The 27,572-nt window shown below is 34.6% G+C and overlaps 1 protein-coding gene and 1 long non-coding RNA gene across 5 annotated transcripts; one reads left to right on the top strand and one right to left on the bottom strand.

Moving 5' to 3' along the window:
- LOC149557388 (uncharacterized) lies at nucleotides 1-22,447 on the top strand. Of its 4 annotated transcripts, none has more exons than XR_016364875.1 (2): nucleotides 1-476; nucleotides 21,797-22,447. It is a non-coding gene; the product is annotated as an uncharacterized LOC149557388 (long non-coding RNA). The 4 variants fall into 4 exon arrangements; XR_016364876.1 differs by lacking the exon at nucleotides 21,797-22,447 and adding an exon at nucleotides 6,879-7,803 and having other exon boundaries at nucleotides 7-476; XR_016364873.1 differs by lacking the exon at nucleotides 21,797-22,447 and adding an exon at nucleotides 846-1,236 and having other exon boundaries at nucleotides 7-476.
- On the bottom strand, nucleotides 2,735-27,572 carry LOC149557387 (fimbrin-4-like). The gene is made up of 14 exons (XM_089832043.1): nucleotides 27,334-27,572; nucleotides 23,459-23,629; nucleotides 22,066-22,304; nucleotides 21,735-21,906; nucleotides 20,926-20,964; nucleotides 20,596-20,664; nucleotides 20,378-20,494; nucleotides 19,453-19,664; nucleotides 11,956-12,111; nucleotides 11,644-11,843; nucleotides 3,953-4,110; nucleotides 3,669-3,765; nucleotides 3,429-3,520; nucleotides 2,735-3,304 (listed from the first exon to the last, which is right to left on the bottom strand). Exons 1-14 carry the CDS (start codon nucleotides 27,445-27,447, stop codon nucleotides 3,101-3,103), a joined length of 2,040 nt encoding a protein of 679 aa, XP_089688169.1. The 5' UTR covers nucleotides 27,448-27,572; the 3' UTR covers nucleotides 2,735-3,100.

The following is a 27,572-nucleotide window of genomic DNA, read 5'->3' as shown; positions in this document are numbered from 1 at the left end:
CAAAGACATACGGACATGGGTTTTTCGCGCGGAGCAATTGAGTGGAAGACTTTGGAAAGTTGCTGGAGTCCAGCATTCCTTTCTATCCATCATAGATGCCAAACTCCAGTAGAGGATCAGCCTTAACAGATGCCACAGTCCAAGAGCCGTCATTTGAACTTTTTCCGTCTCTTGAGGGTTTTATCTAGGAAAATGATCTTGGCCCCTTGGCGATTGCGCATTTGATCGAAATGATTCTGCATGTCGAATGCAAAGGACCTTGGACAGAGAGATGGGTCATAGTTTTCTATTGCAATCTCCAACGAGCCTTTGGATCTCTAGATTATTCTACTGCTAGAACTTTCCTCTGAGAGCAACCATGAAAATGCCTTATTTTTAAACGTGTATGATGTTACCAGACATTATTCAGACACTCTTAAAGGAAAAGTTGGCTGAATCTCGTATAACTCGTTCTTATTGAAACTAAACTCATACAGGTATGTTCAAATCACTCTCTTGATTTTAATTAAGTGTGAATGTTCATTTTGTTACTATTTGCAACATTAATTGTCGGTGAATGAGTGAATTCATTTAGCACCTCGTTGCTCGAGGTAATGCAGTAATCACCCAATTGAATTTTGTGCTTGTCACGAGATAAATTTTGAAGCAATGCAGTCGGTTCCTAAAGAGAGTACAGCATCACAAATACATTTGCTTTTGCATAAGCTTATTTCGCGCTGCATCTTTAAGAATGGCCATTTGTTTTTGTTTTTTTAATGTTTGAAGATGATCAGCTGTAACATACTGAGAGGAATTGTGTTTCTGATTATTGTGCTTTTATTTTTAATTGTTTTCGACCAGTGCAGCCACAGAATATGAATACAATCTCTAAGTTGCTTTCATGGCCAACAAAAGGTCGAAGAATGAGCGCAACCATTAGGTGGTTTTTGTTGTCAATGCAGGGTAGAGGAGACAGCCTTTATATTCAGTCATCCTTGGTACTTGGGCAGCACCATGTTATACCTATTTCCAAAGGCAATTTAGATTGTTTTGCTTCCATAACTCGCCAGTCAAAATTTCATTGAATCTGTTTAGTATGATTTTCTACATTGACTGCAATGTTAGCAGAGTTAACATGTGGGGAGTGCCTGTGGGACTTCTTTAATCATATACAATCTGTAGACAAACATCCATGGCAAGGATTTGTTTTCTGATTGGGGAATGTCAATGAAAAGACCTTTGATTTTGTATTGTTAATTTGCTGTGTACTGAAGCTTCACAAAAATTATATTCAATATCTTAAAAGATGCTTCTCCTTTCACATTGATGTAGAAAGATATATGTCATCCGCAAAATGAAAGATGGTGAATCAATTGCCTTCTTTCCTGAATGAAATTCCATCAGTTTTCCTCCTGCCATTTGAATCGTCCCACTAAGAGTCTCCCATTGTAAGGCTAATGTAATCTCCTCGTTATAAACCCCTCGTGCCTGCAAAAGGATGTTCCATGTCCCTGTTTAACGATAAACATGGGAAGATGATGCCTTTTTATAAGTCCAATGTAATCTCCTCGTTGTAAACTCAAACCGAGTGCCTTCCTTTTTTTTAACAGTAATATGTTCTCTGATTTATCGCCTCAAAGAAAAGGTAGACTGCTCTCATTAACCAGCATAGAAAGGAGAAGTTTAAGCTATTGGGATATTTTGACATAGAGATAGTTTTAGTATTTGATAGACCACATTGCAAAGATCTCTCTCTTTATATTGATCCAACCTGTGTGTTTGAGCTGCTTTGAGAATCAGGATGAGTTTTATGGTGCCCATGAGCTTATTTCAGTTGTGGCGGGAGCCAGAAAAAAACTCCATTCTGAATACAAAACTTTATGTGCTTCATGCGCCCTCACTCTCCAAAATGCTAGTAGACAACGGTGGTGAAGCCATCTGGTCTGAAAGCTTTACCCAGGTTGAAAGAGAACACTATTAAACTCTGTTCCAGCAGCTAGCTGCATAAGAAGCCTACTATAATCAAAGTTAAAATATGTTGAAGAATAGGCTTTGCCATAATTTTTAAAGAGAAGATTCAATCAAGGCATTACAAAAGTATTCTTGAAGCTGGAGATACACTCCATATTTTGATTTTGAATTGCTTGGATCATATTTGTGTGCCTTCTGGTTTGATTGCATTCCACTAATTTGATCCATTATTCTCTTGCATTTTTGTTACCAATATATTCTCTTGTTTCTGAAGGATGGTTAGTCCGACAGTGCTTTATTTCTCTTGTTTTTCCAGTTTTTGAGATATAAAAACAAGTCGCAACCATTCTGATTACTTATGTGAAGATAGAAACCATTGTTATCATTTCAAGCGTTTTCTGCATATCACAAATCAACTTTGATTGTTATTATTTATTACAAGAATATGAACAAGAACAAAGTAAACATGATATACTATCATACATTCCATAGTTGATTCGTGCAAGTAAGTGTGAAATATTAGGATGTAAGGAAGATTTGTGCAAAGAAGAAGTGTGAAACATTAGGACACAAGGAAAATGCGCGTTTGCTATCAAAATTGAATATCTGAATAACATGATGATAATTTAGAAAACACGTTTCCAGACCCATGAAAACGTGCAACAGGTAGCAACAAACACTTTTAAAACCCGAGTATACCTTATTGTGAGTTATCATACAAGAAAAATCTCCAGAGATGAAGCAATCAGTATTATAAATCATTAAATACACACTAAGAACGCCATTCAATAACGACACCATATGTACTATTAATTTCATTTATCACCTGCAGGTTTCTAGTTTTTACAAGAATAATCAATGCTGGCTTGGCTTAAAACACCAAGCAATCACCAGATTGACCTGCAGTTGGTAAAGGTCACTTTTACATATTCATTTTTCTGTTCGACACAGTGAACTTGTTAAGTAATTGGTCCAGTAGAATCCGCATGACCATGACTACTGATACAATAGAATCTTCCCTTGCTGTAGGTTTCTATAAGTGATGCCCTGAACGAGGTCCAATCATTATAATTGAATGTCAAAATATGATGTATGCTTCTGATAGAGCTGAGCAAATAACTGGTGGCACTTCTATTTTCAACAAATTGAGCTATTCACTAGCCGATTCACTTTCATTATCAGGAGGTAAAGAAGTCTCTGAAGCACTATCATCAATAACAATATTTGAGATACTGCCAGTGATACTTCCATTTTCACTGTCTGAAACAACTGCAGAAGTGTCTTCATTGGTTTGTTTTGTGAGACTCCAAAGCATAATGCTTGCAGTCAGGGTAAGTATCATTTTTGGATTAACCTGTAAGCTCATAAAAGCGACCAAAACAATGATTTAGTGATGATTAATAGAATTGTTTGATACCTGTGGTTGTGCTTACATTCATTTCATTCCTACCAAAAAGTAATCAGCTCCAACAAAATACCTCAACAATGTCTTCGGGTAGCAGGAATATTGAGCACCCCAGTTTCCTTGCCACACTTATTATGTAGGTTGCATTTAGCCTCTTCTCATCATCTGAAAAATGGCATAGCACTTAGCACTTAGAATTATAAGAATCTGCCCTAATTTTGGATTTATTTAAGATGTATTTCAAGTTATAAAATACAGCTTTTTCAAATATGTAAAGTCTAAAATAGAAGTGGAGACCAATAAGAGTACCCACCATCCTCGCCTTTTGTGACAATGTACCAATTCACCACCCTAGGCTCAACAGCACTTAAAAGTTCAAGGAAAAATATTCCATTTGCAATAGTTTTATCCTGAAATAAAGCAGTTTCAATTATTCAGTATACTAAAATGAGTGAGAATTCAGTAAGTAGATAGAAATAACCAGCTTAATCATAAAGAAATACTCTTGAAGAGATAAAGTACCAAGTGAAAAAAATGTATAAAATAAGTGCTTGGGATACATGCTAAAACAATACTCAAAAAATTACAATGACAGACCTTAAAGCTCTCCATCCGAGAAGTTCTGTCTGTGCTAGTAACTTTTTTATTTGCCCAATTCAAAATATCTGAGTCTGAAATCTCTTTACCATTTGACTGCAACCTAAGATTCTTGAGAAGTTGAAGCATGCTATATCGCATTAACTGCCATAAAAATGCTGAAGACCAGAAATGTTGTTATTTATGTTTATGACATAAATATGCTAAACAAGTATTTATGCATCGTCCCACATGTATAACACGACTAATAATGAGAAGCTTGCATTCAAACATAATTTACATATGAAAAGATCAAATGAAAGTCTCATAAGAAAGTGACAGGCGCATTTTGGAAACCAGATTATAAATCAATCAATAACATAATCTATACTGTTTGAAATAAAGCTCAAGTCTACCTTCATGTCTATTTTGTTCTTGACACATAGCAAAGAAACACAATGATTCTGAAGATTCGCATCCAAAGAAATGTCATGATAGACCTTCATGTTGATGCGTGGTTTAGAAAATAAAATTGTACATACAATAAACTGAATACAGAACTTTGTATTTTGTTTCCAATTTTTAGATGTTTTATAATTTATATCTGAACTGGCCCTTAACAATGAAAGAGACTTGCTCGTCATTTACCAGATCTGCTAATGAAAGGTAACCAATTTACCTTCTGCTGTCCAAATGAAAAAATTAGAGAGGAGTCATAGAGTAAAAACTCACCAACTCAAAAATTACTAAAGACAAACCCTCAGGTAAGTCACCTGAAAACTCACTGGTAAGATCCTGGTGAGTTATTCTTCCAAATTCACATGTGAGTAGAGAACAGGTATCCACAATTACATAATGAACAGTTAACAGACAAAAACACATAAAAAATCCCATCATTATCACAATTTTGAATTTCTTCATCCAATTTTCACTCCTTCAAACATTGACAGAAATGCATTTGCAAATTTTGTGTGATCTTGGGCTCATTTGACAAATATTTTGGCAGAACTTACAAGTTGCATAACATTTCTGTTATATGGTTATCCGTTGAAGTTTGCATTTTATAATATTTAATTTTTTGTTTAGGCAGGGTTCAGATTCACTTTTTGACATTTTTGTTTAAGATATTGCAACAAGTGGCAACCTTGTATGTAATTATTGTGTGATAAAGACGAGAGGAGTCAACTGCCTCAAATATCACCTTGCACCAATCCATGAAAGAGAAGTTTCACTTTGTGATAGAGTTGAGTCCAGTGTTATATGAGAGGTAATTAGTCTCCTTTCTACATGCGAAGAGAAGCAAAAGCAGTGTCTGCAGGACCTAATCACATTTGACATGATAGTGCACACTACAATGTTTGAAACTTATGATCATATGACTGGGTACACTATGACGTATATTGAACATCATTTTAAATCTATAAATTCATTTTTGTCCATTTTTTATAAAAGGTTGTTTTGCAAATATTTGTTTGTTTTATGTTTGGAAATTTCATGAGATTTTGATAAGTCTCAACATTGACTCAAATTCAGGTCTGCCATGTTTTTGCAAAGGCCAATTTTTTAGACTATACTTAGAAAACCTGCACTATGTATCCTTGTATTGGTATCCTGTTGCTACCAAACATGCCCCTTGATAATGATGTTACAAAGGCATCTTGTTCACCTACGCAACACTGCTATGACATCTGGAACTTTTCCTTAATTTATTTCCAGTTTCTTAGCTCAAAATAACCTAGTTAAAAATCAAATAATGAACTGAAGTTGGTTTTACAGCTTTGACTTGCTGTCAACTGGTCTTTCGTGAGTTTGTCCACTTCAAACTGAACATTAAGAAATCTTCAAACCTGGTGTTTGTCACTTCGTCAATGGTCCTGAACAATATTTTTAGGAAATATTTCTTGTCAATATGGATGTAATTTTGGATTTATTCTGATGCTTTCTTTTATTTCCCTCAAAATTTTGTAAAATGAATTTCCGAATATTCCAGTGATTGTTATGTACCTAAAGTGTCATCAGCAAGATGATAATGTTATTTTAAACTTCTGTTTTAGGATGTTTTCCACAAAAAAATAAGTACCTCATCTTTTTCCGTATGATACATTTCATATCAATTGACACACTGAATGATAAGATGTTCATTTTAGAATAAGAGCTTGTGCTTAAATCCCACTTTTCCCAGTTTTACCTGAATCATTTACTAAGGGGCAGTAAGATCGCACATACATCTATGAGCTCATTTATTGGGGCTTGGACTATTTTTTGTTTGGAGCAAAGTTGCATCTTTCTTTCCAACTTTAATATCTTGCCCACTTCATTCTTTCTTCAATGTCTTTTATTTAACGAGGCAATGTGATCTCTAATCTATTGTCATATTTTTTCAAAAGAATTCTGCTAGCAGTTCCTACCAAAGCTTATAGGCTTATTGATTATATGGAGGCATGAAAAGAAGAAAAGTGCCCTGACCAAGAGGTGAGAAAGAACCTATCAATTCAAGTGATAAAACAAATTGCCTTGATGAATCTGATATGGCTGAAGGATCCACTGCTTTATCACAGGATAATTTTGAGGCTTTTGAAGGATATATTGCAAAGGAATTAGGTTTTTCCAATGATCATGTTCCTTCTGCTCCCCCTAATGATTTTTTTCTGCTAGAATTCAGTTGTCATGCTCCCCCTAATGATTTTTTTCTGCTAGAATTCAATTGTCATGCTCCCCCCATAGATTGCAGCACCATATCACTGCCTTTAAACCTTAACAATGGGATTGAATATGGTAGGAATTCTACAAAGTGGGGCAACAGAATTTCATTATTAAATTTTACAAGGCAGAAATTTATTGGTTAGTGATAGACTGACATTAAGTAAGGATTATTAGCAGTTGCCAAGCAGTAGGTCAATAAATAAACAATGAAAGGACTTACTAAAATAATAGTCTCAATGAACAGGTACAACCCTCTATTTAGGGATACAAAAGAGAGAACAAATCATTTGGAGATAGAATCAGCATATCAATTCAGACCATCGAATCAGAACAGCATGTCAGAGGTATAATTCAGTCAAGTTGCATCAATTCAGATCAGCATTGAATGCACCAATTCAGAAATACATCCAGCCCAAAAACTATAATTCAAAAAAAAAAGTCAAGCAGCACTCGATGTAGAAGCATACAAAGATTGTTTGAATTGTCAATCCATCAAGTACTATTAATCAGCAATAGCCTAGCATATATATTGAGTTATCAATTTTAAATTCTATCCAGTATTCTGATCAGGCAATGTCCAGGCTCATGGACTTGGCTAAGGTTTGGAAGGATGGTCTTGTTGAGTTGAGTAGTAGCTTTAAGATAGATTCTACCTGATGACAAATCCTTGCACCTGCTGTTGTTCCCTATCTTCGTTATGCTGGTTCTGCGTGTACACAGTTCTCTATTTCATCCTCTCGTCTCTTCATCCATTTCCTAGGTGCAGTTGTAATGCTCCCGTTTATTAGCTTCGACAGTCTGGGCTGCATTCTTCCTGGTGCCTGTCGTATCTGTCATCATGCCTATTTGGCGTCAGCATAGCAGCGGCATTCAGTTTTGCCAGCTCGCTCTCTCTAGTAACAGTTGAATTCATCGTTATGATCCCTCTGTTCAAAAGCAGCTTCCTTCATATTCACGTCTTCATTTTGTAGCGATGGAATTTTATTGGGAATGAGGTTCAAGTTCGTGTTTTGATAAACTATCTAAGACTCTTTTTGGTGACCGTTTTTATTTACCTTCTGTGTATCATCAGTCTCATTAATGTCATGTAAATAAAAGACGTGTTGTCTATTCTTGAATATGTAATAACAACAACAAAACTTGCGAGCGGGCATGTTTCAGTTGATGCTTATTGTGTGTGAGAGTTGTAATGAAAATTACAATTGTGTAGAAAATTGTAGAATAGAGACAAATCACATAACACAATAGTTACATGGAAAACCTGGTAAAAATATAACAGTAAAAAACCACAGGCCAATCGCTCAACTTTATTTCTCGCGACTTTTCACAGTTACAACAATGTTCAGAACGTATGAACAGTCATGATTTTGAGTTGCATATAACAACCGAGTTGCAGAGTTCAAAATACAGACCACTTACTAAATTTAGCAAGTTACTAAATTAAGTATGACCCATACAACATGTAATACAATGTTCAAAACGTATGAACAGTCATGATTTCGAGTTGCATATAACAATCGAGTTGCAGAGTTCGAAATACAGACCACTTACTAAATTTAGCAAGTTACTAAATAAAGTATGACCCATACAACATGTAATACACTTGTCAAAAATACTATATCAGGAAGTTACCAAAATTACTTACTATTTATAATTTTATAGTAAGTCTACTCATACAAACTTTCTAATTATAGTAAGTCTCCAAAAAAATTGACTAGTCTGTGATGACTCAACCCCTTTTGATGACTCGACCAAAACTAGATGATGAATATGATGACTTACATTCCAACAAGAGTTACATTTTGTGACGAAGAGGTATTCGTCATTTTTCAGTATATACAGTTTATTCTGCAGATTTGAAGATTAATAAGGATAGATGTTTGAAAAGTCGACAATCTCAGATGTTATTATTTTGAGAGCGATCGTTTAGAACAGAATGCAATTGATAGCCTTATCAAATCTGCTCTCTTATAGAGTTTATGATTGAGAAGATACCTGTGCATATCATGTATCATTCTCTGTTGTTTATTTAACTTCTGATCACTGTTTGATTTATCAGAGGTATAGTAATTGTATTCTCAGGTATAATAAAGGATCAAGATTTCTGTGGGCTGGGTTGATTCCCTCATTGAGGAGGGTTTTTCCCAGAGTAAGAATTGTGCTTTCATTATTATATTTCGTCTTTTCTTTTATTCTCATATTCTGGTTTAAAAATTAACAGGTCTTTCATGCCCTTGAGAAGTTAGGGATAGGTCCTTGGTATTATCGTTGTTGAGCTAGGGACAGAACCCTTTAATTTCAACAGTTTTGCAAAGTATTTCCAGAGAATTCATGATTTGATCAAACTCTGGTTATTGTGCTTCAAATTACTGACCTGAATATTACTATAAATTCTGCTTTGATAGAGCTATTTTCACTTTTTTGAGTAAGTATTATTTTTTTAAAGCCAAAACGAGGAATATCACTAAAGGGAACATTACAAGATGTAGTTTCACACAAGTCGTCTGTCCACGAGAAGATTTCATTATTATTGATAAGTGCACTATCTCAGTCTAAGAAATGCACAATTTGAGTCATATAAAATGAATTTATTCAACATTGCTACAATAGATCAAGTTTACAAATGGCTGGGCAAAGAAAAAGTAGATGGAGTATTCTTAACTCATTATCCCATGGAATAAACCAGATAGAGGAGGTCTTGGCTATACTAACATCATATTGGCAAGCAATGGTCTACATATTTCTTGACTTAATTGAGAGAAGACATCCTAAACTATTGGTTGATTCTTTCCTTCAAAAGAAACCAAATCATGAACCACTGGTGCATACTATATCTTCTTTAGAGAAAAACAAATATATTACAGTGGCATCACCATGCTCATCCTTTGGCAGTGGAGATATATGGTGGCACAACCTTGCATCAGTTATCACTGTGAAAATTAGTCGTCAATGGATTCATTGTTGATCATGCTCGGGCATGACCTCTTGTTTATTAAATCCTATAAGTTAGTTTCCTCAAATAGTATAATTATTGGACTCAGTTTCCTCAAATAGTATGATTATTGGATTCCAAATAGCTACAATTAGTCAGATATACAGATGGGCAATGTGGGAAAATCAATTGGTATTATGACCACTGTAGAGCTAAAGACTAGACAGAATTGAATAGGTCTTGGCTTACCCTTTGATCACATAGGCGCGTAATGGCAAACAAACCATAACCATCAAGGGGAATCAATAATGTGAACCCTCTTTCCTCAAAGGGAAAAAAAAACCCAAACCTACACCATCCAAACTGAATCGCATATTATTATATAGGCATTCCCATGTCGCAAGAAGGAGCATTCTTCCTCTCAACCTAGGTACCTACGTTTTATTGACAAAGATACTAGATTGACATACGGTTATACTATGTTCATTCTTTGACAACAGAGGAAAAAAAGATGGCACGATCTTGTATCAATCGGTGTGAAGATCGATTTTAATTGAATTAGTGGTCATGGTGAGATTTAAAACCCTTGTTTGAGGATATCCTATCAATAATTTTTTGAGTTAGGACAATGGTCGGGTTCCTATTGTAGGATTCGTAATTGTATTTAAAATTGTGGAGATTTATTTCAGATGGACTTTGATGGTCCTGGTGAGTTCTAGGCTCTTATTTGAGGACATCTTATCAATAAGTTTCCTCAAATAGTACAACCATTGGGTTCCCATTAGTGTTCCTCATTGGATGTACAACTGTGAATCGATGCCATTTGGAGATAGTTGATGATGGAAGATGTCAATATCAAAGATATAATCTTTTTGAATCATGACTTATAATGGAGCATAAGCATCTTGCTTGGAGTACTAGGACTTCGACTCTCACATGAAACACATCACCATCAACATTTATTGAGAGATATCTAGACAATGGGGAGGTATCATTGGCGAGGGATGTTAATGTAGTGTAAATAGGGTTGTTGACATGTGATGATATGCAATGTCACCTTTTATCTTTAGCCATGCTGTAGTGTAACAAGGAGATGTTGTTTGATAACATAACAATGCAATCACTATGCCAAAAGCCAAGATTGATGGTATATGGCACCCACTAGGGTTAAGAATTGGATTTTTCATCTAGCCAAAGTACCAATGGATGCACCCCCTCATAGACACATGGCTGTTGGGCCCACCATTTTGTACCCTAAAAACCAATGTGACAAGGGAGATTGCAGTGTGTACATTTCATTTAGGGCCCTTTGGTCAAGTTTAAGCGGGGATGGTAAGGTTAGCATTGGATAAATATCCCAATGAATTAAAGAGGTTGGCTTGGCATCCTTTGGATAATGTGTGAAAGAAATGTTAATGTTCCCCAAGTCAGCCATGTTAGTGAAAGACACTAAACCCACTAGGTTCCCTACATTACTAACAAAAATTGTTATAGAAAGTTATCAATTAGTGATCGATAGAATTGGATAATCAATACCCCAAGTAAATTTAATATTAGTGCAGTAATCAAATTATTAGATTATTTCACGTTATAAAAGAGCTGATAATTTTAATGAAATTCATTCTTGTAGTACTGGGTTGCAAGCTTTGGGTTTAACCATCAAGGAAACTCCGTAGTTAAGCGCGCTGAGGCTGGAGTAGTACTGGGATGGGTGACCTCCCGGGAAGTCCCGGTGCTTCACCCTTGTGAGCATCACCTAGATCCAATGAGTGCTAAGTGTTCCATTTATTCTCATGAGGGATGGATTCATGTTGAATCACTACTCATGAAACATGGGTCAATGAGTTTGACTCAAAAATCACACAGTTAAATCCTGATAGCAATATCACAATTCATTCTTGTATCAAATATTGGCTTCCAATGGATCATAAATATTATTACTTTAGATCTGCTTGAATTTTTTTGTCAGTGATGCTGAAATATACTTGCAGAGTTTGAATTCATATCAAAATCAATTGAGGATATTGGTATGGACATAAGCAGATCATTAATTTCTGATGTGATTAGGAACACATACCCAGAATTAGTTTTTTATTTCCTTGCACAATATCATTTCCAGCAAGATTAACAAGTGAAAACTTCAGCTGTTTCCCAATCTTGATTACTTGGTTGCAATTTTCCACTTTCTTGAATGGCATCTTTATGGGAGGCCTACTTGCTTGTTTCCAGTTTACAATACCAGGTACCACTTTGTCAAGCACTTCCAGGAGGACCCATCTGCAAAATAGTGGAAAGCAATAAATGACAATGAAATAAAATTGACAGGAACATCATGAAAAAATGCCTAGCAATTCAAATGCAAATAAAGTTGCAATAATTGACCACTTACCCATTTCGGACATCCTCAAAACCACTATTGACATATGTGTCAATACCAAGACTGTTAATCCATAAGCGGAAAGCTCTCTCTTCTCTAGAAACATGCACATCATCATGCATCATCTCTGCAAAGGAGATCTTGTTTGAATCGACTGACAATCCATTCCTGAAACCATCATAATAAATACAAAAAGCTGAATGAATTCATTTGGAAGAGGATCTCGCTCTTCAACATTAGATCAAAAATTGCACTACACAATCAGGACTCTCAAGTCTTAACTCTTCAATAACAATGCAGATGCCACAGTGTTTCAGATAATCACTAGAACCACTCATTGTCATGAATTTATCAGTCCTTGTTTGGTATTTAGTGTGAATAATGTGGATTAATGAAGAAACTTTGGGGACACTTAATCCACCCATCATATGGATTTCGTGAGACTTTCATGTCTGTGGATTGTTATGTTGATCAAATGCACTAGGTTTGGATAACATGCTGAACCAATAAGCTCCACACATATCTACAACGAAATATGAAAGCAAGAAAAAAAAAAGTGCAAAAAAGAAAAACAGAAAAAGCCATGAAATGTGGCAACACGAAATTACAGCAATATTTTCCATAAATTCATCTTAATCTAATAGGCCAAGCACTTTCACTGGACAGATCCTCACTTAGAACAGATTGAACTGGTCAGCTACTTGTCTCTGACAACCTTCTTCACAAAGGTTGCAGTTACAGAGTTGAAAAAAACTAGAGCAATTAACAAAAAAAGAAAGAAAAGTATGAATTCCAACATTAGTGAAAATATTCTTATTGATGTCAATCATGAGTGAAAAAAATGCTATTTACAATTAGCAAGAGAAATGGGTATATAAAATTCAAATTATACATTACTTATTTTTGATAAATATGCAATTCAATGTTAAAACGTGGCATGATTACCTCCACATTGTAGCTTCAACAAACGAATGTCAAAACAGTGTATCCATGAGACAAATTTATATAACTTACAAAGCAAGGCTGGTTCTGGAGTATCTAGGAATCAAGACCTTTATTAACATGCAACAAAGCAGAGTTCTTTGCTAAAGTAAAACTATGTATTCTCATGCTTCTCCATAGTTGTAGAGGCATGTTTGTTACCATCCTCCTAAGGCATGGATGCAGATAACATTTACTCTTCCCAAAAAATTAAACATAAAGCATTTCAAAACAGAAATCACAGAGAATTTCTGTCTTCGCTGGATTCTTATTTCAAGTGAATTCTCAATACAGCTAGACACTCCGTTATGGCATAATGATTCAAGTTAGCAATCCTTTGCAGCAGCTTTACAATCCTATCTGGAAATACTAGTTCTTTACACTTTTCCGGAAATGATTCTTTACACAATGATATTGGCAATATATTGTTGGCTGACAAATTTTCCCTCTTAAAAGATATTGGAATACGGGTGATACTCTTGCTCAAGGTTGTTATCACCTTTTATTACTTCCAAGGTACAGCCCCCTACATAACAGCCAACTTGGCAAAAGGGTCAGACTCTAGGGGAAAGTTATCCACCCTCTAACTTCACCATCCAACCTAATGTTTTACATTAAACAGTGGAAAGCAAGGGAAGGAAGCTCTTCAAACGTGCTCCCCCATCTTTGGATTCCAAAAGCAGAATTTTTTATCATTCATAAGGATGCCAAGGCAAGGGATCAACAAAAAGGTTGAACAAGAAGCTTAAAATGACCTCAGAAGACAAAAAGTGAAAATTTCCATAAGCTGCACAATACTAATCTCCCCTCAAACCCAGAATAAGTTTGTTCAGAAAAAATGACAAGAACTGCCTCCTTGGCAAAAGGGTCCTCAGACTCTAGGGAAAAAGTTATCCACCCTCTAACTTCACCACCCAACCTAATGTTTTGCATAAAATAGTGAATAGCAAGGGAAGGAAGCCCTTCAAATGAGCTCCCCCATCTTTTTTGGATTCCAAAAGCAGAGATTTCTATCATTCATAAGGATACCAAGGCAAGGGATCAACATAAAGGTTGAACAAGAAGCTCAAATAACCTCACAAGACAAAAAATGAAAACTTCCATATGTTGCACAATACTAATCTTCTCTCAAACCCAGAATAATTTTGTTCAGAAAAGATGGCAAGAACAGATCTGAAAGAAGCAGGGAAGACATAAGCATTGTGTAAAAATGAGGACGGAATCGTCCCTAACTCTGCTAGGGAAGCTTATTTAAGTAAATAAAAATTATTATTATTAAAGAGAAAATTGCATCTTCCATTTATATTATTTGAAAGACAGGCATGCAGGGTTGTGTGTGTCATTATTAGTGCTGAAAATTATAGTAACATGTGTCTCAGTGATAGCAAGCAGTCACTACCTGTGCAGTATTCTACATTAATGCAAACCTGGACCGAACACCACCAAAAGGAAGGAAACAGAGCTGAATTTGCATAGTCTGCTCACAGCACCCACCTGTAGACACTTGGACTATTCTTGGCTCAATTTGTAAATCTCATTAAGAATGGTTCCAATTTTTGGCATCGCCAGATAACAAAGAGGGATGTCAGAGTCATGCCAGTTTTTTCACCATTCTTATGCTGAAACAGAGATTCAGAAACGCCTGTAATAAAATCTATCGGATCGCACGTGTAAAATTCAAAATAATATACATCTACTATTCATGTCACGTCATCCCCAAACTTCATCAATAATCTGGATCCCAAGATATTTCCATGGGACAACCCTCTAGACTGAGAGAATCTAAACAAGCTATATAGGGATGAATTGTTTACAATTAAACAGATAGTGTCAAAGAGAAAAGACATTAGAATGAACATGAAAGCTCAAAAGTTGGTGTTTTGTACATGGCACTTTTGAGAAAGACATGAATATCTTTCTTCTGGCCATATCAACTCTGGGATAGCTATCATAAATACACACACACACACACACACACACAGATCTCAAAAATGTGAATTTTGTATGTAGCAATCTTGAGAAAGACATGAATATCTTTCTTCTAGTCACATTAATTCTCAGATAGCTTACACAAACACACACTAGATAGAGGCAAGCAAACCATTATGAAAGTTGAAACGGTTGAGCTTAGTTGTGACTTCACATGTCAATGTTTTGAATGAATAGCGTCAGATATAATAGTCAATTTTGACTCGATCTCCAAAAGAACAAAGGTAACAACAATATCCCTTGGTGATATATTTTGTGAGACAACTTTCACAATTTGGTCGGTAGATGTTCGGAGCCCTGAGAAAGCTAATGATGAAGACCATGCATATTTTTGTTGAATGCTTGGGTAAGATCATATCTGATTTATGAGGATGGCTTGTACCACTACAAAAGAGTACATGGCATTTAATTTGTATGGGTTGCTAAACTTGGAAATAATATGTAATTGGACAAAACTATGATTCATTTGATAGGATAGTTTTAATTTTTATGTTTACTAACAATTCATTTAAGAGACTTAAATGTAGATCAATCATTTGTCATTCGTAATGGCTACTTGCACAAGTGCTGAGATTAATGAAGATGCATAAAATAAATGCAACAATACTAATAAGAAGAGGATGAGGATAAACTAAACGTAGAAAAATGCTTCCAAATTTGCTACACGAACTCACTACCATGGCATAAAGGGACTATGCTTTGCAGGCAAGAGGAGCTGTAATTAATTTTTGAGCTATATGAGCTGTAGCTAAAAATGCTGACAAAGAGTTTATATAAACAGGTAATGTAACTATATGGCGTCAAGATATAGTTATGTGAACAAAGGAACCCATGAGTTCATTGCTAAGGCTACAGGTAATTAAATGTTCATCAAAGCAAACCAACTTTACTAATTTTATTCTAGCCTATTGAATTTATTATGAAATTACTGCCAATACATTTTTCATACATTACGTTCAAACATATCAAATAAATTAAAACATATAAATTGAAATCACGCAACAATATAAAGAGAAATATGATAGATCACTGAACATTTCTCGAGAGAGTGCCCTGTACACAGTCCAACTTTTCATCCTCCAACATAATTCCAATTGCTGACAATAAACTTCTATAATATCCACTATAAAGGTGGCTACTAGTTCGAATCCTTCATATCAAGTCATTTTTACATGTGGCATTGAGTTTGTTGCTCAAAATTGTTCATTGAAAAAGTTAAAAGTTCAATAAAGATTGGTGAAGGCATCATACATCTCTTTGATTAATATTTTTTCATCATTGCAAGTAATCAAATGATCTTTTACAAAAACCAAGATGATATGTTTTCCCTTGACCATCTTGTTATGTTCAGCCAAATAAACAAGATCAACTAGAGATATCGCCATAGTTTCACATAGACCCAAAGATCAACTTCTTCCAACAACATATGCAAATATGAAATTTGCACTTCCAAAGAGTAAAATTTGAAGCACCTAGGTGGTTGCACTCTGAGACCAAAAGTAGTAGTCATGTTTGTAACCATTGGAAAATGTTGAAAATGAACAAATCAATTGAAATTAAATAAGCTTAGCATCCTACATCATGTGCAGATCAAGACCCAAGAGCAACCAAGGCATTGTGCCCAACAATCTTTGACACTTACCAGATATTTCAATCACTAAAGGGACTAAAATATCCCTAAAACTCCTCACATGCAGGAGCATATTCCATTCACCAATTCAGAAGATCTTAGTAACAGTGCCTTGATACTATTTTAAAATTCAAGCCAACGCTAATGTCTGTGTTAAGAAATAACCCTAACTACAAACTAAAACTTCAAGCAATATTGTTGATTTCTTAGTACATTGAATTCAAAAAAAATCCACTAACAGTACAAATGAAGAAAAATAATAATAAAAATTGAGAAATAGTATATGAAGCTGTCTGAAATCCCATTTTGATTTTTTCTGTATCACAAAAGTGAGTGTCCATGGTCATTTGAAGATTTGCTACTTGGGTGAATATAATAGAACTAACCCACCAGTTAAAGCTGGGTCCCTATCATGATTCCATCACTTACACTCTCTAAAACTAGGAAAACTCAATGATTCTATGCCCTGGACAAAAACATAAAAATATAACATCAAATTAAGGAGAGCTAACACTAAATAAAGTGCGGTAAATTTAAAAAAGCTAAATATAGTTTACTAAAATTTTCTGCTAGTGTTTTTCACCTAAGAACAACAGCTGAATGACACAAAAAGTTTAGTGCTCTAATGTAAGAAAAAAACGAATTGAGAATGTGTTAGTGTAGATCCTTAAACTAGAAGCGAGTCTAGGAAACTAAAGACAGTAACTGGAATCATTGGGAGTAAAGCATCTACATCTGCAGAGTGTACAAGTTGTATGAGCAGACTCTGGCATATATATCACTTTATTGACTTTTCAAATTTTACTAATTGAGAAACCAAAGAAATCCTGTACATGCAGAGGCCAACTATGACTTGTTTTACATAATTCATTCTACAATAAACTCTTGTAGAAAAAATTGGCTCCACTGCAGTTGTACCCTGATTACTTGATTCACTGTACTCCTCTAAAAGGCTCTCAAGTGAGCAGATTTACCCCAAAGTTAGCTGCATTCACTTTCAATGGCATTGTTTCAGCATGTGGTGATGACAAGAGAGCTAATATAAGAAAACAAGATTATAGAAAAGGGGTTGCCTTTCTATAAACTATAAAGTAACTCAGATCTTAACCAAATACAATGAAAATGTAACCATGTCAGCAGATTGCTCAATGCTGGCAGCAAATATCAATATTTAATGGAAGGAAACTCCAAGAACAACATGAAGGTATGAATAAAGGCAGCTTGGTGTATTGAACTCTTAAGATGCTCTACAGTATAAAATTTGAATCATGATATAAGCAAGAAAAGTGCTAACTTGTAAACAGGAAAATATCAAAGACAGCTAGTTAAACATTATGATTGGATCTTGGAAGCATATGGTAGCAAAAGGAAAATGAATATAATAAGAACTGCAGTTTATTAAGCAATCCCTCTACATCTTAGATTGTCCTTTTAAGTGCCAAATTATAACTTAATGATTGGTCTTTGACAAACTGAACAAAAGAATAAAAAAACTGTGGACAATAAAAACACAGGTTAGCAAATTCCACATTCTGGCCTACTATGCCATCTTGTCATTGAGTTCAACTATTCCTGCAACACTCTTCGGATTCCTCCTAAGAGAGATCTAGAACCCTAAAACTCCATGATAGCTTCAAGGATATTCTGTGGGCTGCTAGGTGCTAATGACTGTGAGATAGCTTTTTGGTGCCAGTGTCAGACTCTCCGCCAGTATTTAAATCCAAACCACAAAAAGGGAGTGCCTGGACGTTCAGCGCCATACTATCTTTTGTTGGTTTTGTTTGCAATGTCCTATTCCTAAGGTAAGGCTGGCAAAGTATGAGTGATCATAAACAAAAAATGTAAAACTCTGACTTCTCTCTTCCAATTGAATTGAATTGCAAGGAAAGAGAAGTAGAGCTAAAAGAACTGATATTATACTCCAAGTCCTCACCTCACAAAAAGGCCGCTATGAATACCAAGCTAACTTCTTGATACAGGAAGAGTGTTCTTCAATACCAAGTGATTAAAGAAACAATGTCTTTATTTATCTAGCATCAACAATGGTAATATAGAGGCCTCTAAATAGTAGTCACATATTTTAAACATAGTATTTAAGTTTATGTAAAAATCAAGGAGGTAAAGGAACTATCTTCAAGTTATGTTTTTCTTCAGCTCAAATACACCCCCCACCATGTTCGAAATAAATAAAAAAGGTTGCATGGGTATAGGAGTACTTGGGTACTTCGGGTATGGGTACAGGTACGACTATTTTTCAAAATAGGGGATGGGGGTACCTAAGTACATCAAATTGTTGTTTGATATAATTTAATATTTATAGTAAATCAGAAAAAATTGAGTCATAACAATGATTTTTCAAATCCAGGAATAGTTATAAAGTTTGTAGTTGTAATATATTGTTTTCAGTTTCAGATTTGCAATATGTTTGTAATTATTGAATATACTAAACGTTTAGATGCATAACAGACAAGGCAGACTTTAAACATGTAGAAGATCATAAGTCATGTAACAATGACATACAGCGAATGATAAACATCTAACTTGAACACTGATAAAGTTTAATGTTAATTAGTATTGTATCAAAGTTTCAAACTGATTATGTATTGAATTATGCTCGATAAACAACAAACTGATATGCAAACAAAAAAGCATAACAAAAACCAGAGATCTTAATCAAGGTCCTTAGCTATGATGCTCTCCACTAAGTACCTGGTACGTGGGTAAATGTACCGGGTACTTGGGTACCTGGGTATGCATCCTAGGGGTGTGGGTACGCATACCCATGCAACCGTGAAAAAAAGTTAGTAATATAAACTTATCAAATAATTATAAAAATGCTTCCTAGAAACTGCTATGAAAGTATGCAATGACATTAAAAGAACTAGAATAACATTGCAACTCCCTCTTACCTTTCATGAAAAAGGTGAGCGACAAATGCAAGATTAAGATTTGGAGACCCTTCCACAATATCTTTTGGAGACAAGTATCGTTTACAGCTCATTTTTTCTGCCTGGGATAGAATTATGTTTGCCCTTTCCATAGGGTCCTTAGCATCCAGGGTAGAGAGGCTACAATACTCTGGTGCAAGAACATTTAGCAGAACAGCATAAGCTTCTCCATCCTGTATCAATCAAAAAAAATAAAAAATGAAGCACGTGATTTTTGGATGGAAGAGCAAAACATACTGATTAATTTCGTTTTAGTATTGGTAAATTCACCAACATAATTATAGAATAACATGAATAGGGTATTAATTCTGCAGAAAACCCAAAAGAAAATTCAAAATAAACCTTAAAAAATCACTAAATTATGATAAAAGCATCCATAAGTTTGAATAGCTATACATGCCAAATTTCTGAAGATCAATAGGAATTTTACTCAGGCAACAAAGAAGTTGCAAAGACAGTTCATTTCATGCACATAAATCCATGCACCCACACAAAGTCTATTCTAAAGTAGGCTATGGAAATAAAATAGACAAAATGCCTTCAGAAACTAACACAATTGCTTAAATAGTTTCCAATGATAACATCTGGCTCACAAACATGTGTCCTTACACAACACCATGCAATCTAAAGGATTTTCAGCTCTTTAGAGCAGTAAACAGTTGAGGAATCATTGGCATGGTGTCAAATCGTGATTTTCTGAGACAATTTGGTAAGACGGAAAGATCCCAAGAAATCTCAGTGCATAAACAAAAGAGGCTAAGAATCGTTAATTAACCTGGTGAATTAAAAATTGGGTTTATCATAACCAATATCCAAATCATATGATATAATTATCAGGCCACTCAAAATAAAATAGATTTTACTTTTTAGCTTCATCATTCTTTACCTTTACATCCGAAGAGAAGTTCGTAATATTTCTGTTGTAACCCGCCTTTTGAAGATGGAAATTCATCCACTTAAGCAAAACCTTGTCAGGTGGTAGATTCATAAGCTCCTCCACATCCTGTAAATTGGATTCAGATAAACATGTTATGAGAATTCAACTGACATTAACATACAAAAAGACTGATAAATTTGCAGAGGAAAGAAGTTCTTTTTCCAGACCTTACTATCATCAATCAACTCAACAAGTTCGGGTGTTTTCTTCAAATTTAGGTCTGCTAGCAATTGAATCTGAATTTGCACAATCGGCAAAGCTTTAGAAGAATGTCATAATACAATATTTTATATAGGTGACAAGCAAAAATGGCAACTTCCTTACATCAAGACTAAAAATGACTGGAAAACTCCATATCACAGGAAAATAAACTCAAATTTTGTGAAGGCGGTGTGGCTTTCTAGGCATTATTATACAAATAACACAAAATCAAATACACCATACCAGATCATTGCTCCTACCAGCTAAAGTAAATATAAAAACTCCTCCATGCTTACCTTGATAATTTGTGATATCAAGCCAAGAACAAGATGTGGCTGCAAGATAATACAGAAAATATATTATCATCTAAAAGTTTGAAGTACCATTTATATAAAAATAAAAATTTACAAAACAGAAAGAAACATCAAAATATTCATGAAAGCAAAGCATGTTACTTACTACATTGAGAGAATTTTAGATTACAAGTATATTATATAGATTTTGAGCAATAACAAGAAACAATAAGAAAAAGCATTCAATCTTGAAAAGGATACCTGTGAAATCCTTATTAAGTATTTAATCTATTTGAACAAATTGCTTATGGAGATTATGTCAATTCATATATATTCTTGTCAACTGACCCATCAAAATCTATGTCAGAATATTTCTTAGTTATACAACATAGTAGGATTTCCTTACCAATGAAAGAAATGCATATATAAAAAGAATGAAAAATCCATGATGTTTCCAAAGAATTGTTTCTCAGTCAAAGGTACTGACTGACCAACTCCAAGTAGGATAGTGCGGATAGGTCGGAAAACCCTAAAAGGATTTCAAAGGTAAGCAACATGGTGTTTTTATTCATTAGTTTAAAGCTACAGAAGGATCATTTTATGTCTGGCTAGCTCAGCTTACAAAATCTTATAGCTATTTAAGAATCTGAATTATTATGCAGACATGTAATACGTAAAGCCCCAAAAACAGACTTTCAGCAAATTTGAATTTTTCACCAAGGAAATGTCATGTTGAAGTTACTAATTAATTTTCTTTATTTTACTAAGTAAATATGTTGCATCAAGTTTACTTATTGATTTATTTTACTCACCCGCCCTTCAATTAAATCTTGTGTTCCAATATTTACTACTGTGCATCCAATTGCCTTTGCAGAATTAAGACAAAGTGTATGATTTTCATTCTTCTCCCAAGGATTGAGTTTCTTCTTGGTATTTATTGCTCGATCATCAATAGTGCCAGGAACAGCCACATTAATCAGTTTACTGCATCATGCCCACAACAATATGAAAAGTCATTTTCATCATTCTTAGACATTAAGTTATAACAGATACTAAGCCAAAAAAATTCATTCCCCCCTTATGTTTATTGATGGAAATAAAATACAAAGTTTTGAATGTGTGAGGACTATTCATAGTACATACCACAGAAGAATGCCATCTTTGGCAATCTCAAAAAGATCATTTGTCAGAGGATCAACTGGAAGGTATCTTTTCATCACCATATCATCTTCAAGGTAGCTGTTGATATGGGCTACATATGCGATCTTCTCAGATTCATTGATTGTGTGAAGCAAGGTGGTTGTGGCATTCTTCAAAAATGCAGAATTGTTCTTTGAACCACCCAATTTTGTGGTTATATTTGTCTGCAAATTAAGGTATATCTGCCAAAAACATTGTGCCAAGTTAAAAAAAAATAGCTAAAACTATTTTGCAAAAACAGCAGTAAAGCTATTGTTAAAACTCAAAACGTTATATCCAAGTATTCTCGCACATCAGTTAAAATTAAAATTGAAATTGTTTATTCTGGTATATGAAATAACTTAAAATCAACAAGGGGCTCATTATAGATCGACTGTAGTTGATGAATGTCAACTACTATTTAAGCATTAGTTTCTAATTTGTTCAAGAATTTTAATATTACCTCCACAGTTGAGTATATATTCCTATAAATGTAGTTAAGTTCATCTTGTGTTTGCACTAGCTTTATTACTTTTAACTGTAGTTATATCTAGTCTTGGCATTTCCTATCATCCATTTGTACAGTGTTAAGTTGAGCATTTCAACTTTCTCAGGTTAAATTTTGTTATAAATTGGAAGCACTTCACACAGTTTTTTCCTGAAGCATTTTAATAGATCAAGAAAAGGGCTAATCAGACCACTAATCCTACAGTGAGGCCACATAATGCTTAAATGGTTTGCTTTATGGTATCAGACCAAGTTCTCCGACTAAATATATTTTGATCCAGCAGGACACAGGTGATTCTTCTTTTGTTTGGGTGTAGGCTTAGAGTCACCTGGATCATCAGGCCCTCAACAACAGTATTTACTACCATCTTAGACATCCTCCTGTGGCTGAGTTTTTTCCCACATTATAATGGCGTGGGTTAGTCTTGTAGTCCTATGCCTCAGTAAAAAACAATTAAAATCAATATCAGCTATATAAACACCAATTTAGGCTCCACGATGAAAGAGATATTCCATGTCAATGCACAAGCCACAAACTGTTCCATACCAGGAAACTGTATAATTAGGCCATGAAATCCCCTAGAGAGGCTTCATTTAAGACTAGTTTTTTACAGCCAGCAATAACATGTTTTGGTCCAGTGGGGCTGTGGGGGCTATTCCCCCTTCAATAAGTTATATCTCTCAATACAAATTTCTCTGCAGCAATGCTATAAAGAAAGGTATCAAAAATAGTATATTCTAATATAGATGCATTAGCACTTGACTCTTGAAAATAAACAGCTTAAAATAGAAATATAGTTATAAAATTTCAATTTCCTTATAAATTTGATTAAATTGTAATTTGACTCACCCTTAGAAAAGCTTCAAAATCAATATCCTCTTCAGCATCTGGATGGTCTTTAGCCACAATATCTCCCACTTCCTCCTTGCTAAACAACTCCTTAAATGCCTTCATATTGGTCAACTCAGTTTTCAATACATTGCGAGTCACTCTGCCAGTTTCCTTCTTCATGGACCAAAACTGTTAGAAACAAGACATTATTTCCAAACAGTCAGAACTCCCATAGATAGCAGGCAACTCTGTTAAAAACAAAATTATGTCCACCTATTTAACAGAAATTTCTTTTATACAATCCTATTCATATGTGCTTGAAAAGTTTTGTAATATTTCTTTTTTTCTGAACACAATATTTTTCATCTCTGATTTGTATTTTTTCTTAAATATAAATTTATCTCAGTTATGTGGTATAATCATTTCTCTCACGTGATTAATTTCTTCTTTCCATTTCAAGTTTTTTAAATGCAACTTTTTTCAATCTCTTGAATAAAAGCCTTCAAAGCAACTTTCTTACATAGTTTCTAAATTTTAAACTTCTCCCAATATAGTGAATAAAATTTTCTTTCATGCACTAGCAGAGGCAAGCACATTGTTATGTTGAGCTGCATTCCAAATCGCACTTACAAAAACTTAGCTTACAGTTATACAAGTAACTAGACTTGTAAAATATGCTTTTAGCCACCATCTGCAAGGTACAAAATAAGTTTCCATGTGGCAGTCTGCATCACTTTGCTTTCTTTAATCTTAGTTATTAACCAGGCATGGCGTTTTTTGCCCCATTCAGTATTCTGATTGGTATAATTGAATCTACTTCAGGGTATCACAAGCCAAAGACCTTGAGAAACCCTTTTTTGATAACAAAAGAATGCCCTTACATGAAACCATTTTCTTATGTGCCCATGAAAATTTTAAAGCAATTAATTTCTCTAAATAGAAAATTTCTCCAAAAATAAATCTTTCCACATGCTTCCTAATTTTATTATTTATTGAGTTAACGTTTCCATCCAACAGTTCTATCTGTACTTTTGGAGTTTCTAAATATACTAAATTTGTTTCATTCCAGCAATCTTTCTAACTGCTATTTTGAAATTTCTAATTATTATAAAAAAAATCGAAACTTATGAGCATAAATTTTATTTAAAAGTCATTTTTTGCTTTGCCTTTGATTCAACATTTTTCTTAAGCTGCTCTAAAAATTCCTTTCAAGTTGCCTTTCTCTTTTTCGAAACCTACTGAAAAAAAAACAGCAAATCGAATAAAAAGTTATTTCCATTCATACTTTTTTTCTTTGTTCTTGATCTTTTAAGCTCTAGGTTTCTCTCAGAGTATTGAACATTAAATTTCTCTCAAACAATCCTTTAATTCATATAGAAGCTTCTGACTAACAAAAAAACAATATATTGAATAGATGGAACACAGAACAGGAGTAAGGGAGTGTGGAAACACAGAACCAGACTAGGGTGTACAGGCAGGTGAGAGGGATGGCACAAAAGCAGGGAACAAAGGCAGCATAAGTAGATAAATAGCTTCTTTTGCAGAAGTGATCACTGGGACTCTAACAAACTTATGTGCAGAATTGGAAAGAATTTTGTTTAAACTGAAAAAGATCAGTAAACAATGTCCAGACACTTCAGTTTCCTGCCTGGTAAAGTTGGGGCTTCTTTAGGGGAGCTGGGAGCAGTAATTTACAGTGTTCCAGTGGGATGCATCTGGCCCTCAAATCAACTTCCCTGTCCCCAGTGGTGTTTCAGGTACAGTGGGACAGCAGGGATGATCATGCCCAAAACTCTCAAATTTTTGAAATGTGTTTGAAGTAATAAGAAACATGGAGGTGACCTCTGGCCATCCCCAAGATGGCTGGCAATTTGGGAATGTCTGAGATGTCCCTTGATCATCCGAGTGATAGCCAGTCCCTGAGATGCCCGGAAATATTTGAGATGTCTCTCAACTGGCCTGGTGACAGCCAGAAACCCCGACAGCATGGCAAGCTTTTATAATGTTTGAAAAAAAAAAAAAAAAAACTGTAACATTAATTAAAATACAGTTAAATATATTATGAGGGCATTATAACAGCAGAAATCAAAAATCATGACAGTAGCATAACAGCAATAAAATTAATCCTAACAACAGTGCCCATAGTGTAAAGGCAATAATGAGCGTTTGGGATGGGTTTCTCTTCAGCTACTTGCAATCTCATTTTTGAAGTTATCAAGTCCTTTGAAATAAGATGCTCCTGTTAAGGGACTATGTGTCATTGTGCTACCTTAATGTATACAGATCATTCTCAAAAGGGGAAAAAGAAAGGTGATCAATAATCATCTATATGAATGAGCTTTGATCTCTAGTGAAGTGTTTGGTCATTAACTGGGGCTTATGTGAAGGAAGGTGAGGAAATGTAGGGTGTGAAGAAATCAATGAACTCGGCATAATTTTGATTGTTGACTCTGCTGTAGAACTCTTGTAATCACGTCATCTTATTCCAATGAAATCACATGAAAAGGAACAAAGAGTCGGTTTATGATGTTCACAACAAGGAGGGACTAGTCATCCTGGTAGCAGACAATTTGTCTTCCATATTTACAGAATGAATCAACGAAGCGACTGTAAGAAGCCCATAAAGCAGACATATAAGTGTCTGATGGTTCCAAATTTCCAATATATACAGAACGGAAAAATTGGGAGTGGTTTATTTGAGGGTTTGGTAATAAACTTTTTGTATTGATGCCAAATTTTTGTGGTTCGTGGGTGCACAACCCGGGTTGTTTACTAGAAAGAAAAAAGGGAAAAAATTCTTTCTTTAGTTGTCAAAGTTTTAAAACCAGAACTTGTCTCAGTCTCTTTAATAATTTATCTTTTGTGCACTACCTTAGCCAGCAATCATTATGTTGAGTAATACATTATGGACGCACTAAAACTAAATTGGGTTTTTTTCTGAAAACTGTATTTAACCACTTTCAGTATAGTCTGTCCTGGTTCACCTTCAATAATTATTTTAACATTCACCAGAACTAGGCCTGGTGTCATCTCGCCTGGTTTGGTTAATCAATTTTCATTGTTTAAAAAACCCATTTTTGGACCCTTCTAACTGTGCTGTTGAATTTTTAAAAGAGTTTTTACTCATTGGACTTTTGAATAAAAGTTTATTTCAAGCAATTCTTTCTATCTGTGATTTTTAAGCCTCTCATATCTATTTTTTCCCGCAATCTACCATATAAATTCATCTTCCTAAAATCCTCCTCTTCTTTGCTTCTCTGGTTTACAAACCTGTTTTTTTCCTCAATCCAAAGATAAAATTGTCTTTCAGGAATCACTCCACCCTTAGCTTTTGAAGTTTTCGAAATCTGATTATTTACTTCACTCAAGTGAATTTCAAAATGTATTTATTTCCCGGATTGCTATTAATGTTTCTTAACTCGAAATATCTTGTCAATCAAGTATCAACTGAAAAAAAATTCTTGTGAAAAGGTCGGTTTCTAATTTGATTTTAGAGTTTTTAGAAACCTAAATTATTTTCAATCTTCAAGTCAAACCTTTAAAATCTCAAAAATGAAAATAGCATGAATAAAAGATTCCTTCAAGCAATCCTATCTTCATTGTTAATAGTTTTCTTACAAATCTATTTAGCTGAATAATTTCTTCTTTACTTCTAGAGCTCCCAATGTCTAACTTTTGCTCAATCTATTCAATAAGATTTTCCGCCATCCAATAAATCATTCTTCTCTTCAATATATTTGAAGTTTTTATCACATAAATTTCGCATCTTACACAGAGCAACAATTTCATATCAAAATGCATTTGAACTGATAGAAAATGGGCTCATACTAAACAGTTTTAAGGTCGGATTCATCACACAGGGCATTAAAATTAACAGGGAAAAGTTTGCATACTTGTGTTCTCAGAGAGCGAAGCTCCACTTGGGTGAATTGGCTTTGCAACCAAGGATCGGAAACCAAAACACCCACATATCCTGTCAATTTTACGCCGCCAGGAATGGGTTCCATGTCCAATATTGTATGAACTTACTGAAAAAATAAAAACTTATGTTTCAAGCTTCGAAAGTATTGAAAACAACTGCTCTCTCTTCAAAGATAGGGCAAAGAACTGATAGAAGAAATGTGAATCGCAC

The sequence above is a fragment of the Cupressus sempervirens genome, chromosome 5 (genome assembly GCF_028749045.1).
Source record: "Cupressus sempervirens isolate cs-2001-9-10 chromosome 5, ASM2874904v1, whole genome shotgun sequence".
Lineage (NCBI taxonomy): Eukaryota > Viridiplantae > Streptophyta > Pinopsida > Cupressales > Cupressaceae > Cupressus > Cupressus sempervirens.
Note: the sequence above shows the minus strand (reverse complement) of the source record. Positions and strands in the feature narration are given on the sequence as shown.

Bases quoted from the DNA above. Each gene is read 5' to 3' on its own strand.
- LOC149557387 (XM_089832043.1), bottom strand. From the start codon at position 27,447: ATGGAACCCATTCCTGGCGGCGTAAAATTGACAGGATATGTGGGTGTT. The intron at 22,305-23,458 runs GTGAGTCAAATT...TGTTTTTGGCAG, and splicing joins ATTTTGAAGCTTTTCTAAGG to ATATACCTTAATTTGCAGAC. The intron at 3,305-3,428 runs GTATTTTGTTGG...ATGAGCTTACAG, and splicing joins TACCCGAAGACATTGTTGAG to GTTAATCCAAAAATGATACT.